This window comes from Octodon degus, unplaced genomic scaffold, assembly GCF_000260255.1.
Source record: "Octodon degus isolate 3935 unplaced genomic scaffold, OctDeg1.0 scaffold00021, whole genome shotgun sequence".
Lineage (NCBI taxonomy): Eukaryota > Metazoa > Chordata > Mammalia > Rodentia > Octodontidae > Octodon > Octodon degus.
The window spans coordinates 8790494-8806400 of NW_004524597.1; the positions used below are offsets into that span (position 1 = coordinate 8790494).

At 56.7% G+C, this 15907-nt stretch overlaps 2 protein-coding genes across 5 annotated transcripts; both read right to left on the reverse strand.

Moving 5' to 3' along the window:
* Positions 1 to 48: 48 nt before the first annotated feature.
* Positions 49 to 2657, reverse strand: Paqr4 (progestin and adipoQ receptor family member 4). Its single transcript, XM_004627843.2, has 3 exons — positions 2132 to 2657; positions 636 to 857; positions 49 to 540 (listed from the first exon to the last, which is right to left on the reverse strand). Exons 1-3 carry the CDS (start codon positions 2295 to 2297, stop codon positions 107 to 109), a joined length of 822 nt encoding a protein of 273 aa, XP_004627900.1. The 5' UTR covers positions 2298 to 2657; the 3' UTR covers positions 49 to 106.
* Positions 2658 to 3465: 808 nt separating this feature from the next.
* On the reverse strand, positions 3466 to 7334 carry Kremen2 (kringle containing transmembrane protein 2). Of its 4 annotated transcripts, none has more exons than XM_004627845.2 (9): positions 7247 to 7334; positions 6867 to 7041; positions 5865 to 5956; positions 5658 to 5782; positions 5310 to 5346; positions 4655 to 4987; positions 4465 to 4590; positions 4293 to 4371; positions 3466 to 4024 (listed from the first exon to the last, which is right to left on the reverse strand). In XM_004627845.2, exons 1-9 carry the CDS (start codon positions 7332 to 7334, stop codon positions 3814 to 3816), a joined length of 1266 nt encoding a protein of 421 aa, XP_004627902.1. In that variant the 3' UTR covers positions 3466 to 3813. The 4 variants fall into 4 exon arrangements, with proteins under 4 accessions (XP_004627902.1, XP_004627901.1, XP_023567485.1 ...); XM_004627844.2 differs by having other exon boundaries at positions 5310 to 5463; XM_023711717.1 differs by lacking the exon at positions 4293 to 4371 and having other exon boundaries at positions 3791 to 4024.
* Between the last annotated feature and the right edge of the window lie 8573 nt (positions 7335 to 15907).

Consider the following 15907-nt stretch of genomic DNA (forward strand, 5'->3'; position numbering starts at 1 on the left):
ATCCTGTGCACTGGTAGCATCCAGGGAGCCTGTCCCTTGCAGACCACAGATGGAAGGAAGGTGGCTTTATTGGCCCCAAGAGGCCTCAGGCAGGCAAGGAGGCAGCTCAGTCCGGGGAACAGGCATGGCGAGCGGCCCAGAGCAGGTCAGGCACAACACCGGCGTGCAGCTGGAGGATGGAGCCCACACTGAGCAGATGCATGATCTGGTGGGAGTTGCCCCAGTAGTCGAAGCGGCCGGGTCCCCAGCGCTCTGGCAGGCGGGCCACATTCACCAGCCCTCCAAGCAGTGCCAATGCATCCATACGCAGGTAGCAGGGCAGAGAGCCTGGGGCTCCTGAGCCCAGGCCTACTCCACGGGCCCCAAACACCAGCAGGCGGGCCCCAGCTTGCCAACCGAAAGCGCGGAGCCGTGCACTGGTAGAGGGGGCTGTGAGGGCACGCCAGCCGGCCACGGCTGACAGCATAGTGTAGCCCACCAAGGCAGCAGGGCGCAGCCAGGGCCTACAGGCCAGGGTACAGTGTATGATGGGCAGAGCCCCTGCAGAGAGAGAGAGAAAAAAAGGGAATCAGTCTGAGGCTACCCAGGGATTGTGCAGAAACCCTTGCCTCTCCCTCCCTGGGTCCCTGGCTCACCGAGGGTGTTGACGAGGCAGACCCCACACATATCCAGGGCAAGGAGCCGGGCGTACACGGGGCTGCCCCCTTGGTGGCACATGAAGAGGTGATACAGCACAGAGGCCGCAGGAGGGGCCAGGCAAGCCACACAATGTGTGCCCCCCAGCCATCCATCCTTGCCCAGCTGACCCCAGGGCATGGTCATTGGCACCAGCACCAGGAAGCCCAGCAGGGCCACCCCTGGGGGAGGGAAACAATGAACAATGAGGCAGTTTCAGCATAGAAGACAGGTCACTTCCAAAACAGGACCAATCTAGAGTTGACACGAGGGATGAGAGTGAGATAGGTCTGAAGTTGATCAGCAGTCCAGCATGGAGGCAGCTCAGGGCCAGGCTTTTATGGTTCACTCACATTCTGGGAAATAGACACCATGAGCCCCACTTTGTTGGGGAGTTGTAGAAGCCACATAACCTGCTCCAGGTGAACTCTCAGCAATAGCAAAAGACAAGGGACAAGCCTGGCAGTCACTTCCCAAGTTGTCCACACCTCTCAAGCAGGAGCTGGGGTGTCCACAGAAGCCGGGGAGGCTGGACCTCAGGCTGCATTCTGAGTAGGACACGTGGGTATTCCACCAGCCCCAGGGCTACCAAGTGCCTCTTCCTAGTCCCCACACAAATGGATGTTTGAGCCATTTTTGTTTTCCACAAAGGGGTGAGGCCAGGCAAGTTGAAGGAGAGCAAGGGGCTGAAAGAGCTCATTCTGTCCCCTCTCAGAGGGCTCCATTCCTCCCAGCTCCAAACCCTTCTGGGAGATACCCACCCCTCCTAGCAATGGTAGTGGCCTAACTGAGGGGCAAACCAGGACACTTGAGCTGCCGGCCCACTCTTCGGCCCACACTTCGAAGGAGTTTGGCCTGCCCATACTGTGTTACCAGGGAAAGGCCCCAAGGCTAAACCCAGGCAGTTACGGGCCCCTCTCCTGGCTGGGACGACTCAAGGACGGGCATGTCTGTGTCAGCAGAGTGCTGTGGGCGGGGAGGAGGGGCAGGGCTCCTGCGGGGGGTAGAGGGGGAGCCTCGCTCAGGCTGAGGCATGGCTGCGGGGGCGAAGGCGGCAGGGCCAGGAGGGACTAGGGCCCGGCTGTGGTGCACATCTTGTCCCAGGCCCATCTCGACACAGTTAACACCTATCTCCAGGATGGGTGCCGGCCAGCAGGGGTGCCCAGGGCACTGGGATTACGAAGAAGTCTGACTCTGGGCTTCTTACCCCAACGCTCAGCAGGATTAACCGCTTTTGGCCCCCTCTCAGCTGCCCTCTCCGGTGCTGGGCCCCCCTCCTGAGAAAGCGGAAGCTGGCGGGCGCGGCTCGGACAATGGCAGCTTTGTCACTGCAGCTCCTAGCCGAGTCAGGGCCGGGACTAGCCGGGACCAGAGCACGATGGCTTTCCCTGGTTTGGAGCCCGAGCCCACACGGGCAGGGCGGGGAGCAGGATGCGCGGAGCGGGGCGCGGCTCACCGTGTGTGTAGATGTTGCCCAGCTCGTTGTGCAGGTAGAAGAGGCTGCGCAGGCAGCCCGAGCCACTGCTGGCTGGCCGGTAGCCGGTCAGCACGAACTTATTAAACTGGAGGTGCGGCGGCGAACTGGCCCAGTCCAGCAGGCGCGGCCCAGCCAGGAACGCCATGGCCCCGGCAGCGCGCTCCTCCCGCTTCAGGGCCTCCTCTTCAGCGGGGCTGCAGTACCGGGAAGCTCATGCTCGCTGCCTCGCGAGGCAATGCCGTGCACGCCAGCCTGTGGACCCGGCCCACTCCGTTCCCGCGCTGCGCGAGCCCGGTGCCACCGCGCGTAGGCAGAGATTGGATACCCAAGCCACCGGCTGCACCCAGGGAAAGTCACGCTGGGGTAGCTCCCTAGAGGCGGCAGCCACTGAAGGTCTTCGGGTCTTCTCACCAAAGCCTGGAGGACAGGCGCGGCAGGACTAGGGAGGGGACACTAGGCTCCGCCCCGAGCTCCTCGCACCCGTCACCCTGGTGGTGTTTCGCGCGCTAGATTCCTGACGTCTATACTGCCCGGCCCAATGGGCAGCGCCAGCAGGGAGCTCCTCCCCAGGCTGCCTAGGCCTCCTCCTCCTCCTCCTCTTAGCATAATATATACAGTTCCAGCCTTATTTGCATGGGGTAATTGTTGATTTGGGACCTGAGGTCCTGGTTCCACGTTGTGCTGCAGTGACCCGGCATTTGTTCCCCCAGCATTTAGCACCTGATTTTTCCTATGATGTCCAGATTGTCACATTTTGGGGCATCTGCCTTCGAGGGTATAGCCCCTACCACCCAGCCCCACCTCGCATTTGTGGCCCTGTCCAAGGTGCTGCTGACACGGATCAGTTCGGGAGGGTCCAGACAAGCTCCTGAGCCGCCCCCATTTCAGGGCTCGAGGAGGTGCATGAGGAAGTTTACAGCCTGGGCCTGGCCCAGCTTACTTCTTATGTCCATGAGGTATGCTATTCACCCTGTCCAGGACAGGTAGGAAACAGGGGGGAAAATAGAAGGCAGGAGGGGAGAGGACAAAGGCCTGTTCTACCCCATCTACCTTGGGTGGGGCCAGGAAGTATCCCTTCGGCAATCTCACTGGCCAGCAGCTCTGAGACCTCTACTGGACACACCCATGCATTCTCTGTCCCTTCATCCTCTGCACTTCAGAAGGCTCCACCAAATTCATTGTATGAAATGCCTTTCATTTGCATGAATACAGGCAGTTCTCTGGTGTTGTATGTCACTAACATAGCTGTTCCCGCCATGTAAGAATTTTTGAGGCCTATACCAAAATAGGCCCTCTCCTTAAGTCCAGGGTCTTTTGACCACTTTTGTTGACTGCTGACCTCTCATTGAAGGCAGCAGTCCAGGATCACAAGAGGGGCTCAAAGACCACTGACACAGAGACTACCCTCATATCAAGATCCATGGGTTGGGAACCTGAATTTTTTTCTTGTCTTTGGGCTGGACCACAGGGACCCCAGGGGTCAGGCCAAGTTCGCACCATAGCACTAGATTCTTCTTTTTCAATTTCTGGTCTCCCCAAGATGACCAGAGGCCGATCTTCCTTTGAAGGGGTGAAAGACCGAGGTAGAATGTAATATGAAGTCTCTGGCATCCATCTCATTGGTACAAGGTCCCATGTTCTACAGACCCTGTGGGTCGCAGTCAGAGAGCAGAGATGAGTGAGCGCAAGGAACTCTGGCTGGAGGCACTCAGGGGCCGGTAACCTGCGGCGGGACCTTCAGCCTGGGAGTCTCCGGTAGGACAGGGCAGGGCCATCCCTCTGGGCCTGTGGTACCACACAGCCCAACTTCTCCCAGTGCCCCTGGAAGGTCCCAATGCTGGTGGCCCTTTTCCTGGAGCCAGCAGACAGTTCCTAGGGAGGGAGCAGACATCAGCTGGACCCCCACTCAATCCCACCTCCAGCATCCTATTCTGCCTGAGATCCCACATGTGGCTCTGTGTGTACCCAAAGCCTCACCCCCTCAAAAGCACAAGAGTCCTTTCCTAGCTTTGGCCCCACCTTGGGGCCCAAGTCCCCCACCGGGACCTCAAGTCCCCACAGTGGCCCCACGCCCCTGGGCTCCAAGGTGTCAGGCTCCTGGTGCTTGGTCCACCCTCAAGCCCTGCCCCAGCGCCCACACCGTCGGCGCAGGAGACGCAGCAGCGACAAAAGCAGGAAGAGCAGCACAGAGACAACTGTCACCGACGAGAAGACCCGGGCTGTGGGATAAGGCTGTAGTTAAGACAGGCTCCCCTTCCTCTCAGGGCCTGCTCCCTGACTCACCCCCACCGCCCACTTTTCATGCGCCTCACCCCCCATTGCAGCCTGCAGAGTCACAGGCCTGGGGCTGCAGCTTGAATTGGCCTCTCCAGGAGTCTCTACTGGGGTCTGGGCAGATCCCTTGGGTTGCACGAGGTCCTCGACTACATCCTGCAGCCCTGCGGAGCAGAATGTGAGGAGGGGTGGGGGCACCGGGAGGGGCGGGCCTGGGGCGGGGCTCACCGCGGTAGGTGAGTGCGAAGCCTTGTGAGTGGCCACGCGCGTCGCTGCGGAAGGTGAGCAGGAGCGCAGCAACCCTCAGGCGTAGGGGCCCGGCTGGTGGTGGGCGGGTCCCGTCGAAAGCCCGCAGCAGGCTCCCCGAGGGGACATCGCGCAGCTCCAGTCTGTCGCGGGGGTCCGCCAGCTCAAAAAGGCGGAAGGTGAGCTCCAGCGCTGCGCCCGATGGGCCTACCACCCAGCTGCAGTTCCGGTCTGGCCCGTACTCGTCGGGAAAGTCCGGGGAGTATATGACACCCTGAGGTGCTGTCCAGTTTCCCTGGCAGGAACCCACAGACACTGCATACAGGGCAGGTGGTTAGGACCCTGTGGTCAGCGGAGCTGTCCTTTAAGGGCTGCTGCTCCCACTCCAGCTAGGCCCCAACCCAGGGCAGCCCAGTTCCCTCTTGAGGCCCCACCCCAAATGCAGGTCTTGCCTAACTTCCATAGGCCCTGCCTTTGCACCAATCCTTGCTTAGGTCTTGGTCTCCAGTTCCCTCTTCCCAGGCAGGAACCCTAGCCTACTATCCTCCTTTCCTGATACAGCCCCTATTAGGGTATGGCACACCTGATGCCCCTAGACTTGTCTCCTCACCAAAAAGCTTCTCTAGCCTTCACCCACCTTCATAGATGCCTAGCCGCCCGTCACCACCACACAGCTGGCCTGGATGACCGAAGCAGATCTGGTCACAGTCAGTGGCAGGTGCCCTGCGTCCCCGAGCCAAGTCGCTTTCAGAGCCACAGAAGCAGGCATAACCAGCCTCCACACCAGCCAGCTGGGAGCACAGACTGAGTGACCCCAAAGGCAGGGATACCAGAAAGGGTGGAGTCATGGGGTCAGAAGTGGGAGTCAGGCTAAAGGTTTACAAATCAGTGCCAAGGTTTGGGGTCAGAGTGTTGGGAGTTGAGTGTTGTCCTGAGGTCAGGGTTAGCAGGGACCATTGCTCAGTGGACATAGGCAGTACCATACCTGATAGCCCTTCATGCGGCAGAAACGAAGGCACACCTGGACCGTGAGCTTTGTGGAGGTGCCACTGGGGCCGCTGAGAGCTGGGGGTGTGCCAGAGTCCACAAAGCACCCCAGGTAGCCAGGCACTGAAGGGACAGTGAGGTTAGGCTCCCACCTCTGAAAGCAGCCCTCCCCCTTACTTTCCCCACTCCAGCCAGGCCCACTCACTGTGACACGTGGGGATGTCACAGTAGCGCCAGTAGATGCCCTCCTCTGTCTCAGCCACATAGCACCATGGTTGCACATCACCATCTGGGTTCCTGGGGGAACCCAGGTGGAGGGGTTAGGGTCCTTTTACCCCTGTGTGCAATGTGACCACCGAGGTTCTACTCTGTTAGAGGCTGTGCACACATGTTCTAGTTTTTGCTATGTGTTTCTGGATATTGGCTTTCAAGTAGCCACGTCATTAAAGGGGCCTTGAGGGCTGCTGCTAGGACTTGATCTCATATTTTAGGACTTGATCCTCACTTGCCATTTTCCTTGCCTCAGAACTATTTTATTTGATTTTTTTTTTGTGGAACTGGGGATTGAACTCAGGCCCTTGTGCTTGCCAAGGAAGTGCTTATTCCACTGAGCCATCTCCCCAGCCCTTTATTTTATTTTTTGAGACAGGGTCTCACTATGTAGTTCAGGCCAGATTTATTTTGTTTTGTTTTGTTTTGCTTTGCTTTGCTTTTCTTTGTTTTGTTTTGTTTTGTCAGGCCAGATTTGAACTCATTATGTAGTCCAGGCTGGCCTGGAACTTATAGCAGTCCTCCTGCCTCAGCTTCTCTCTGCTGGGATTCCAGGCCTGCACAATGCCTTGCTGAGCACTTCCTGAGAAGTGATCTCCCTAGCTGTGGGTCAGATCCAAATCCCTCCATTACAGATAGTTGATGCTGCTCAGAGAAGTACATCAAGGGCCTGTCTCTTTATTCCAGGGTTCCCCACTGACCAGGTCTTCTTTAAACAGACCCTTGGTCCTTCTCTCTTGGCGCTGACCCTCATGAGCTCTGTAGAAATTAGGTGCTTAGATCCCAGCCGTTTTGCAAAAAGGTTCTGTGCATCCACCCCTCCCTTTAGCTCTGCTCCTAGACCCCCAGCAGGACCCAAGTACAGATGTTGGTAAGGTCTACTTCTGGCCACCTCAGGTCACTGCCTCAAGGGTAGGCGTCAGGCCTCAGGCCTCACCGGCAGAAGTTATGTGCGCCCAGCCCCCAGCGGCCCTGGGGGTCACTGGAGCTGCTGTAGCTATGCTGCTGTGTCTGGTTCCAGAAGAGACATGGGCGTCCTGTCCCATGCGGGCCAGTGTGGTTCTGGTGGCCACGGTAGTCGGCGCCGTTCACCTGGAAGCACTCGGACAGACCTGCCAGGTAATCGCGGAACCTTGGGGGGCTGGACCCTCCTTGGCACCACCACCCCGGCCTCCACCCCCGCGGAGCCCTGGGGCTGCTCAGCTGCTCCCGCCACCTGCTCTGCTCGCCTGATCTCCAGCCTCGGGGCCCCAACCAGCCCTGGTGGAGAGGCCAGGACAGAGCGTTGACCATGACCTGGCCCTGTGCCTGACTCACCTGGACTGTTTAGGCTTCCTGCCCAGGCTCTGCGCAGCCACAACAGCGGGAGAAAGAGGACGAGGCCCAGCAGGGCCCGTGTCCCCATCGCCCTCAACCAGGAAAGAGGTCGTCGTCCTGGCTGGGAGCCACTGACCACCCCGGGGCCGGACCCGGGTCTCGTAGGCGACCTTGGGGGCGTTGTCCTTTGCTGTCTTCCTCACACTCTCTGGGCGGTCCTGTCTACCTGGGGGAAGATATCTCCCAGGGATCTTTGCCTCCTAGAGTGTACCTCTTGGAGGTGGTCTCTCTGCCCCTGCCGATGCCCGGGGGTCTCCCGGGTTGGGGAATCTAACCGAGGCTTGCTCAGTGTCTGCTCCCCAGCCTCTACACCCTTGCCCTTCCAGTGCGTCTGTTTTCTCCTTTCCTTCGCCTCAGTCTGTAACACATCGGCTCTTCCCCCCCTCGCTTTCCCCCGCGGGCCCACCAATACCCCCACCCACGGGAAGCCCCGCCCAGGATAGGAGCGCAGGCAGCAGGTCCAGACGCCTCCCACTGCCCCCCGCCCCAGGACCCCAACTCCCGTCGAACCACTCCCCGCCCCTTCCTTCTCCTCCAGGGTCAACACGAGTTCTAGTGGACGGGCGTGGAGAGGGACAGGCCGACTTCGCAGACAAGGGATCCTGAAGTGGACATGCAAGATCGTCTCTCGCTGCAGCAGAGTCTCTAGATCACACGCACCCTCAATCCAAGTGCCTGCGCTCTCTCCCTCTCCGTCCCCCATTCATTACCAGCCGCTCACGCTCCTCCTTCCCCAAGTCCCGACGCCTCCGGCTTCAAGGAGAAAGTGCCACTCCCTGCCCCCGCACCCGCGAGACAGGCGAACATTGGTGGGCGCTTGGTCCGGGACAGGCAGGGGCAGCTGGTGTCTGGGGAGGAAGGCAGCTGCGCCCCCGGCTCCAGCCTTTCCCCCTCTCCCCTCCCCTCCTTCCCAGGACCCCATCCCGCGGCCGCTGGGAGCCTCAGGAGTGCTGTGGAATTCCCCCAGCGGTGCCCCCCACCTGGTGGGGGGAGGGGGAGGGGAGCAGGCCCAGGCAGGCGTGGGGGGAAATTCCCCGCCCCCTCCTCCTGGGCCGACTCCTCAGAGTCCTCTGATCTAGCGCTGCCAGCCCGCTGCCCCCAGGGTTTGGGGGGAGGCCAGCGCAGGTGCGTGGGAGGGTGGAGGCCGAGAGCAGTAGGTGGAGGGAGGCAGGGGGCCCCAGATCCCTTGCCCATCAGGCCAGCCTGCCACCCCACGCGCTGCTCCAGAGGCTATCCAGGGGCCCTGTTAGTTCTCTACTCCCAGCTTGACACCTATTCTGGAGACAAATAGAGAAGTAACATTTGGGGACAGGATGGCACAAGAGTATTCTGGGAGATCAAGTTGCCTCTGTTGGTGATCTGACCCACAGAAGTTGCAGTTTAATGCCTCAGGAAAGCTCTGGGGGGTCTCCTGGATTAGGGGTATGTATTGGGAGGTTGGGCATTGGAAGGAGGTGGGCCTGGCGTCAGGGTGCCTCCTCCTAGGTCAAGCACTGGAGTGGGAGTCTCCTTCCTATGCTGGCCTTACACTGAAATCCACCAGATGCCCCCTAACCAGGGGTCACCTGTCCACCAAGGTTTCCCTTGTCCCTCCCACCTAAGAGCCCACCAAGAATGTCAGGGTGCAGGCTCTCTGGTAGAAGGGGTGAGGTGGAGGACAGGGTCAGGTGAGATGTTCATGTTCTAAATGAAAATCATGGGAGGATTAGTGGAGGAACCACACAGATAAGAGAATGGTCCACCACAGGAATGGTGTGCCCGTACTGCCTTCTGCAGAGGACAGCAGAAGAGATTGAGGCAAGGGCCACAAGCTCCTCCTGTCTCAGGTTGCTCCTGGAGCCTCTCAGAACTAAGAAAGGCCTTGGAGCTGCCCCCCCCCCCCGTTCCAACCCCCCCCCCAGTATTCAGCACTAGTGCGTGGCAAGCAGCAGCCTGTCTCTGTCCAAGCCCCATGCAGGGTGGGGGTGGGGTGGGGAGCGGGGTTTTCATCTCGTTTTCCAGACCCTCCAGCTGTGTTTAGAGGCCCCTGGAAGCTTGCATGGTGTTGGGAGGTGAGCTTCAAGCACTCTGCTCCCCGTGACCCAAGATCTAGTTGCAAATGCAGTCCCTCATCCCATACTGCTTTGGGGGAGGGATGGTCCCTGATTGCAGGAGTCTCTGAGTATAGAGACATTAGTTCTCTCTTGCCTTCATTTGGGAGTCTCATATCCCTGCAGTGCATTTCACAGATGGGGAGACTGAGGCCGAGGAGGTGCAAGGCTCAACCTAGGATCACTGGGGTCTGACACCCTAACTCTGGTGGTAGGTTAGTGCACAGAGCAATGAATTCACAGGCACAGGCCTGCCACACGAGGGCAGCAAAGAGCCCAGGATTTGGGCTTGAATAGATAAGTGTCCTATGCCACGAAAGGCCTTGTCCTTTCTTCTTTCCATCATGTGATACCAGAGTCTCCAGGTCCAGCGGGGAAGATGACAAAAATGTGGGGGACGTTTGGGATGTCCAAGTGGAGAAAGCCACTTTCTCCCAGTAGATGTCCCAGGAGGTGGTGGTGAGGTCTGTGCTCCTTGAGCCCAGCCCTTTTCTGCACAGACAGCTGGTCAGAGGGAGGGTGGACCCTGTGTAGAGTCAGCTGCTTTGGTCTTAGCTCTTTTGTTTTTGCATTTTCCAGTGGAGATAAATTTTCCTTTGAGGCCTGGTCCTCACAGCAGGGCACATCACAGCTACCAAGGCAAAAGGAGGAAGTAGAAATGGTCTGTGTAAACTGCCCTGAGGGGTCCCTGGGCAGGTCCTGGGGGAAATGAGCGAGTTAGGTGTCACCTCCAAGCCCCTTGGAAGATTGCTGCAGGGTGAGGACTACATTCTAGGAACTCAGAAAGAGGCTCCCTTCAGAGGGTCCCAGAATCCTGGTCGCAACTTCCAGAGTCACTCAGCCATGGTTCTTCAGTCCCTTCTCGTGGGACAGTCCTGTTCCTCCCACCTGCATTTACTGATGCTGGTTCCTCCAGCTCCTGTGGAGACCACTGGACCCTGGCTCCCTGTGGCTATGGGAGCAAGTCCAGTGCACACCAACATCACTACTGGCAGCGTGTTACAAAGGCAAGTCTGTCTCACCATCTGCCTTTCCCCAAGATCCCTAGGTGCTAAAGTCCAGGAAGCACTGATAAAGGCCCTTGCTAAGCTGCTGTGCAACAGCCTCAGTTTCTCTCTTCTTCACTGACCGAACAGAGAGAATGCCCCGGATGCACAGGAGAGGTCATGGTAACCGACGAGGGTGCTAGTGCTGAGAGAACAGGGTGAGGTGCCTCTGCTGTAACTGGCACACCCTCCCCCACCCCTGCCTTTTTTTCCTCAGTGCTAGGGATTGAAGCCAGGGCCTGTGCACTGAACTGTATTCCCAGACCTCTTTTTCTTTTCCTCTTTTCATTCTTTTCCTGTCTTTCCTTTCTTATTTATGTACTTATTTGAGGTAGGGACTCCTCCATAGTTCACACTGGCATTCCCTCTACTATGTAGCCCACAATGGCTTCTTACTCACAGTGATCCTGTGCCTCAGCCTTAGGCTGGGATCACAGGCCTATGCCATCATGCCTGTCCCCTCCCCTTTTGAACTCAGGCCGTTACACTTGCCAGGCAAGCGCTTATTATTTTTTTAAATGGTTTTTTAAAAAAATTTTTATTTATTTATATGTGTGTGTGTGGCCAGCTCAGCCCACCAGGGGGGTGGGGCTGGCTGGCATGTGGTGCTGGGGGATTGAACCGTGGTCCCTGTGCTTTGCTAAGCTTGTTCTAAGTAGGTGCTCTAGACCACTGAGCCATCTCACCAGCCCCAAGCGCTTATTATTTTTGAGATAGTATTTTGCTAAGTTTCCCAAGCTGGGCTTGAACTTGGATCCTCCTGTCTCAGCCTCTTGTATTACCTCATCAGACATTCTACCCACCTCTTTTTATCTGTTTTTCACAATCTGGGTGGCTCAAACAACAGAAAATTATTGTCCCACACTTTAGAGACCATAAGCTGGACATAGAGGTGTCATTGGGGCTTTGGCCTGAGGAGTTTCTGTCCCATCTCTGTAGCTTAGTTTCAGGTAGTTCGTGTCAGCCATTGCCATTCCTTGACCTACAGGAGCCTCACTCCACGCTGCCTATACCAGTCACATAATGTGTAAGCCTGTGCCTAAATTATCCTTCCCCACCCCATCCTCACCCCACCCCACCATTGGGTCCCTTCTCACTCCGCAGTCCTGGGCTCTTTCTTACATCTGCGCCCAACCTCTGGGCTTCCCTCTGGCTGAAAATACCAACCTTCTCCATCTTCCTCCACTGGGCCATTTCCTGCCTCAGATCTCTGAAGGGCCTTCTCCCAGGTGCCCCTCTATGGAATAATCATGCCCCTCTCACCACCCCCAGAGTTCCCTGGTTGCAGAACCCCCTACGTGAGGAGCTGGGTAAGGCATGTCCCTCTCTCCTCTCCGCAGAAAAGGTGCTCAACCTTACACAAGAGGCTCTAAGTCAGGAGCCAGGCTCACCTCCAGCTGGGAGGGGTGTGATGCCAGCAGCTTGTCCTAGGTTCTCTTGTCACCAGCCTGGGCACAGCCAGAAGGACCCAGGTTTGGACACTTAGATTTTGCCCATGATCTTCCCAAGCTTCAGTTTCCCCATGATGCCACCAAATGCTCACAGCTGGGGAAAATGAATCCTTGGTAGCCAGTCCTACAGTAGCTTGGTCCTAGATGGGGAAGGGAGAGTCCGGGAGGCCGGCAGGCAGTGCAGAACCAGAGGTGGCCTGCTGGGGGCGTTGGCAGACTCTGCGGCTACAGGAATCCACGTGACTTTCTGGAATTTGGTCTGTCTCGGGTGGGCTGAAACTGTTGGAGCAGCAGAGTCCATCCGTTCATATCCATCTGACTGTCTGGTCAGCCCATGGCCTCGCTGTGCAAGACCAAGGAGGGGTTCCCCTCAGGGTCCTGGGCCGCACTGGATGGCCAGGCAGCCTCCCCAGCCCCTCCTTCTTAGGATGGTCAGGGCAGGAAGGCTTTCGCTTTCGAAGGCTCCAGAGAGACCTGTTGCTCTCGCAGGCTGTGCTGCTCCCTGTGCTATGGTGAGCGCGGCCAGAAGTGTCAGGGGCCTCCAGGAGGGTGGCCGGGTGGATGGAGCACCATCTGCAATTGTCTCTCGCCCCTTCCAGACAGGTGAAGAGTCAACCATGAGCTGGTTCCAGAAACAGCTGGGCTGGGACACGAAGGTGAGAGCCACGCCCCTCCCGCCGCCTCCACGGGACCACCCCCCACCCCCATCTCACTGTCTTCTCCTCTCTCCCCAGGGCCACCGCAGCAGCCACGGGCTGCAGATGCCCATAGGCATCCCCATTGCGCTGGGAGTCCTGGCCTTCCTCGCCCTCCTGGCCCTCGCCTGTCACTACCTCGCAGAGGTGCTTGCCCCTCCCCTGCCCCCCAGGTCCCCTATGCTGGCTCCTTGGCCCCTCACAAGGCTCTCTGTGCTCCTAGGCCTGGAAATCCAAATGGAGGCCCTGCTGCCAGAGGTGGTGGCACCTTCACCCTGGAAATGACTTGCAGCTCGTCTCCCTTCAAAGCCAGAATGAGGGGCAGCTGGGAGCCCTTACCACAGAGCCCAACACACCGCAGCTGCCTTCCCCTGAAGGCCCCTGAGGGCCCTCAGCTTGGGATGAGAGGAGGCTGGAGTGTTGGCCTAGCACCTGGCAAGTGCTGGGAAATCAGTTAAGGGGGACAGTGGGACTGCAGCCCACAAAGGGAGGGCAGTGGGATGCTGGGGACATGAGGAGGGTAGCACTCAGGAATGGGTGCCCTCTCCCAGCTGTGGCACTGACTCAACTGATGCACAGATTCTTACTCCTACTCTGAGCAATAGCCTCCCCTTTGGGGAAAAGGTGTTACCCAAAGGACAACAGGACAGCAGGCTGAAAGGGTCACTGGTGAACAGCAGAGTGGGGAGTAGGAAGGCCAGATAGTTCCAAGCAGGTGGTGGGTGCTGGGCCTGGCACTCCAGGTTGTTTCTAGCCTCTCCCCCAAGAGGACACACCCCTATCCCTGTGCAGACCGGTCTCTTCCCAACACTACATACAGGGCCACTTGAGACCCCATCAGAGCTCCCAAATCTTGCTGCTTCAGCTTGGGCAGCATAGGAGATGGTAAGGTCCACCTGAGCGTGTGTGGGTTCCCTGGCTGGGGGACACAGATCCAGTGGGGACCCCATGCCCACTTCTCAGACCCAGGGGAACCACTCTCCTGAAATCGTGCTGCATGGGCTCCTGAGTTCAGCCTCCAGGGTCGCATGACAGCACTTCCTGGGATGCGGAGGGCAAATCAGGAAGGGAAGTAGGCTAGGGCTTGTTGCCAGAGGCATTCTCAGATGGGCCCCAGATTGCTGCCCCTGGGCATCCACATGTTCCATGACCTTCACCCTGCAGTATTAATAGACCTGTGAATGTGCACATGTCTCTCTTGCAATCAGGTTGTGTTATTTGGCAACACTGAAGGGATGTTTGCAGATGTAACTGAGGTCTTTAAATAGGTATCATTGGTGGCACATGTCTGTGTCCAGCAGATGAGGATTTGGGTGAGTTTACTTGATAGTGTTTTGCAGAATGCTTTCAGAGTAGTGCACTATATTGATTATTCTTACCTACTATATTTCTGATCAGAAAATAATATTTTATTTGGATTTTGTGAATAAAAACTTTATACTGAAAACAAAAACAAAAACAAAAACAAAACCCAAGTCCTTGTGCTTGCCAGACAGGCACTCAGACTGCTGAGCTATTTCCCTGGCCTCAGTGAACTGTTATTAAACACAACAATCTTAGCTACTCAGGAGGCTGAAGCAGTAGGATCATAAATTTTAAGGCTGGGTGGGGCAACTTTAATGAGATCCTGTCTAAAAAAGGAAAGGCCTGGGAATATAACTCAGTGCAGAGGCCTTGGATTCCCAGTGCTCCAAAATAAACAATTAAAATTTTAAAACGATTAGAAATAAATTTAACTGGCCATGATAGCACCTACAATCCCAGCACTCAGGAGGCTGGGGCAGGAGGGTCTCCTTGAGGTTGAGGCTAGCCTATGATAGTGAGTTCAAAGCCAACCTGAACTGTGTAGTGAGACCCTATCTAAAAAAGGAGGGGGCATGGCTGGAGTTATAGTTCAGTAGTAGGGCAATGGGGTTAATCTCAGTACTGAAAGAAAAAAAGATTCAGGTTGGTGGCAGCACTGACAACCAGAGTGGGTCAGAGGCAGAAGAAGGGTGACACGGAGGGTGCCGCTAGCTTCCTGCTGGGGTGATGCCCATCAGTCAATAAAGGAGGACAGCTCCTTACCTGCTGGCCCTGCTGGTGACCTTGGGAAGTCTTAGGAATGCCAAGGGCAGCTAGATACCCGAGTCTGGGCTGCAGGAAAGAGGGCCAGGCTGGGGCTGCCAAAGACCAACCAACACTGCCCCGTGAGGGTAGACGTGCAGGCGGGGCGTGTCCAGCAACCAGGACCCCAATCCCCATGCTTAGAGATTGGGTGGTGTCAGAGAGCTCACTCAGGTGCTGGGCGGGAGAAGCCATCAGGAAGGCTCGAGGAAGGGTGAGGGGTGCTCAGGGGAGCTTTGTGAAGAAGCGACTGCTGGCCTGGGACCAGGAGGTCCTTATAGAGTCTTGACAGAAGAGATGGGGAGGACGGAAGACAGAGCCCTGAGGAGTGTTTTCATGAAGCTCATGCTACGGCGTTAGGGGCAAGGCCAGGACAGCCAGTGGCGCCTAGAGCTGGCCGTTGCCATTGCTTCCAAAGTTGGAGTTCCTTGTCCACACTTCTGCTCTTCCTTGGGAGTTACTTTTGTAAAGATAGTTGCACTGTTTGCTAGGCTAGTCTTGAAGTCCCCTGCACAAGCAATCCTGCCTCAGCCTCCTGAGTAGCTGGGACTATAGGCATGTTCCACTGTGCCCAGCTGATTTTTTTTTAATTCATGAGACAATGTTTTAAAGTTGTGCCAAGGACACAGAGACACATGCCCGTGCCCTGTGGTGCAGATGTAATCTTTTTTTTTGTATGTGTAGTACTGAGGATTGAACCTGGGCACTCCCACACACTAGGCAAGAACTCTACAGATGAACACAACCCCATCTCTTTTAGTTTATTTTTTAAAATTTGCTTTTGATTTTGTTTTGAGACAGGGTCACACTATGTAGCCTAGGCTGGCCTTGAACCAGCTATGTAGATCAGGCAGAATTCAAACTTAGAATCCTGTTGCTTCAGCCTCCATAGTGCTGGGGTTACAGGTGTGTGTCACTGCACCTGGCTTCTTTTTTTTTTTTTTTTTAAATATTTATTTATTTTTATTTATTACATTTATTTATTGTGTGTGTGTGTGGCCAGCTCAGCCCACCAGGGGGCGGGGCTGGCTGGCATGTGGTGCTGGGGATCGAACCGTGGTCCCTGTGCTTCGCCAAGCTTGATTCAAGTAGGTGCTTTAGACCACTGAGCCATCTCTCCAGCCCCTGGCTTCTTTTTATTAAAAAAATTACTTCTTAAATTGGGCATGCTGATGTGACACGCACCTGTAACCTCGGCCGTCCAAAGGCTGAG

Coding starts and splice junctions, on each gene's coding strand:
- Paqr4 (XM_004627843.2), bottom strand. CDS start 2,297: ATGGCGTTCCTGGCTGGGCCGCGCCTGCTGGACTGGGCCAGTTCGCCG. Junction 858..2,131: donor GGGCAACATCTACACACACG/GTGAGCCGCGCC, acceptor TCCCTCCCCCAG/GGGTGGCCCTGCTGGGCTTC. Junction 541..635: donor CTGCCTCGTCAACACCCTCG/GTGAGCCAGGGA, acceptor CTCTCTCTGCAG/GGGCTCTGCCCATCATACAC.
- Kremen2 (XM_004627844.2), bottom strand. CDS start 7,334: ATGGGGACACGGGCCCTGCTGGGCCTCGTCCTCTTTCTCCCGCTGTTG. Junction 5,957..6,866: donor GGCGCACATAACTTCTGCCG/GTGAGGCCTGAG, acceptor GGGTTCCCCCAG/GAACCCAGATGGTGATGTGC. Junction 5,464..5,657: donor GCCGCATGAAGGGCTATCAG/GTATGGTACTGC, acceptor CTGTGCTCCCAG/CTGGCTGGTGTGGAGGCTGG.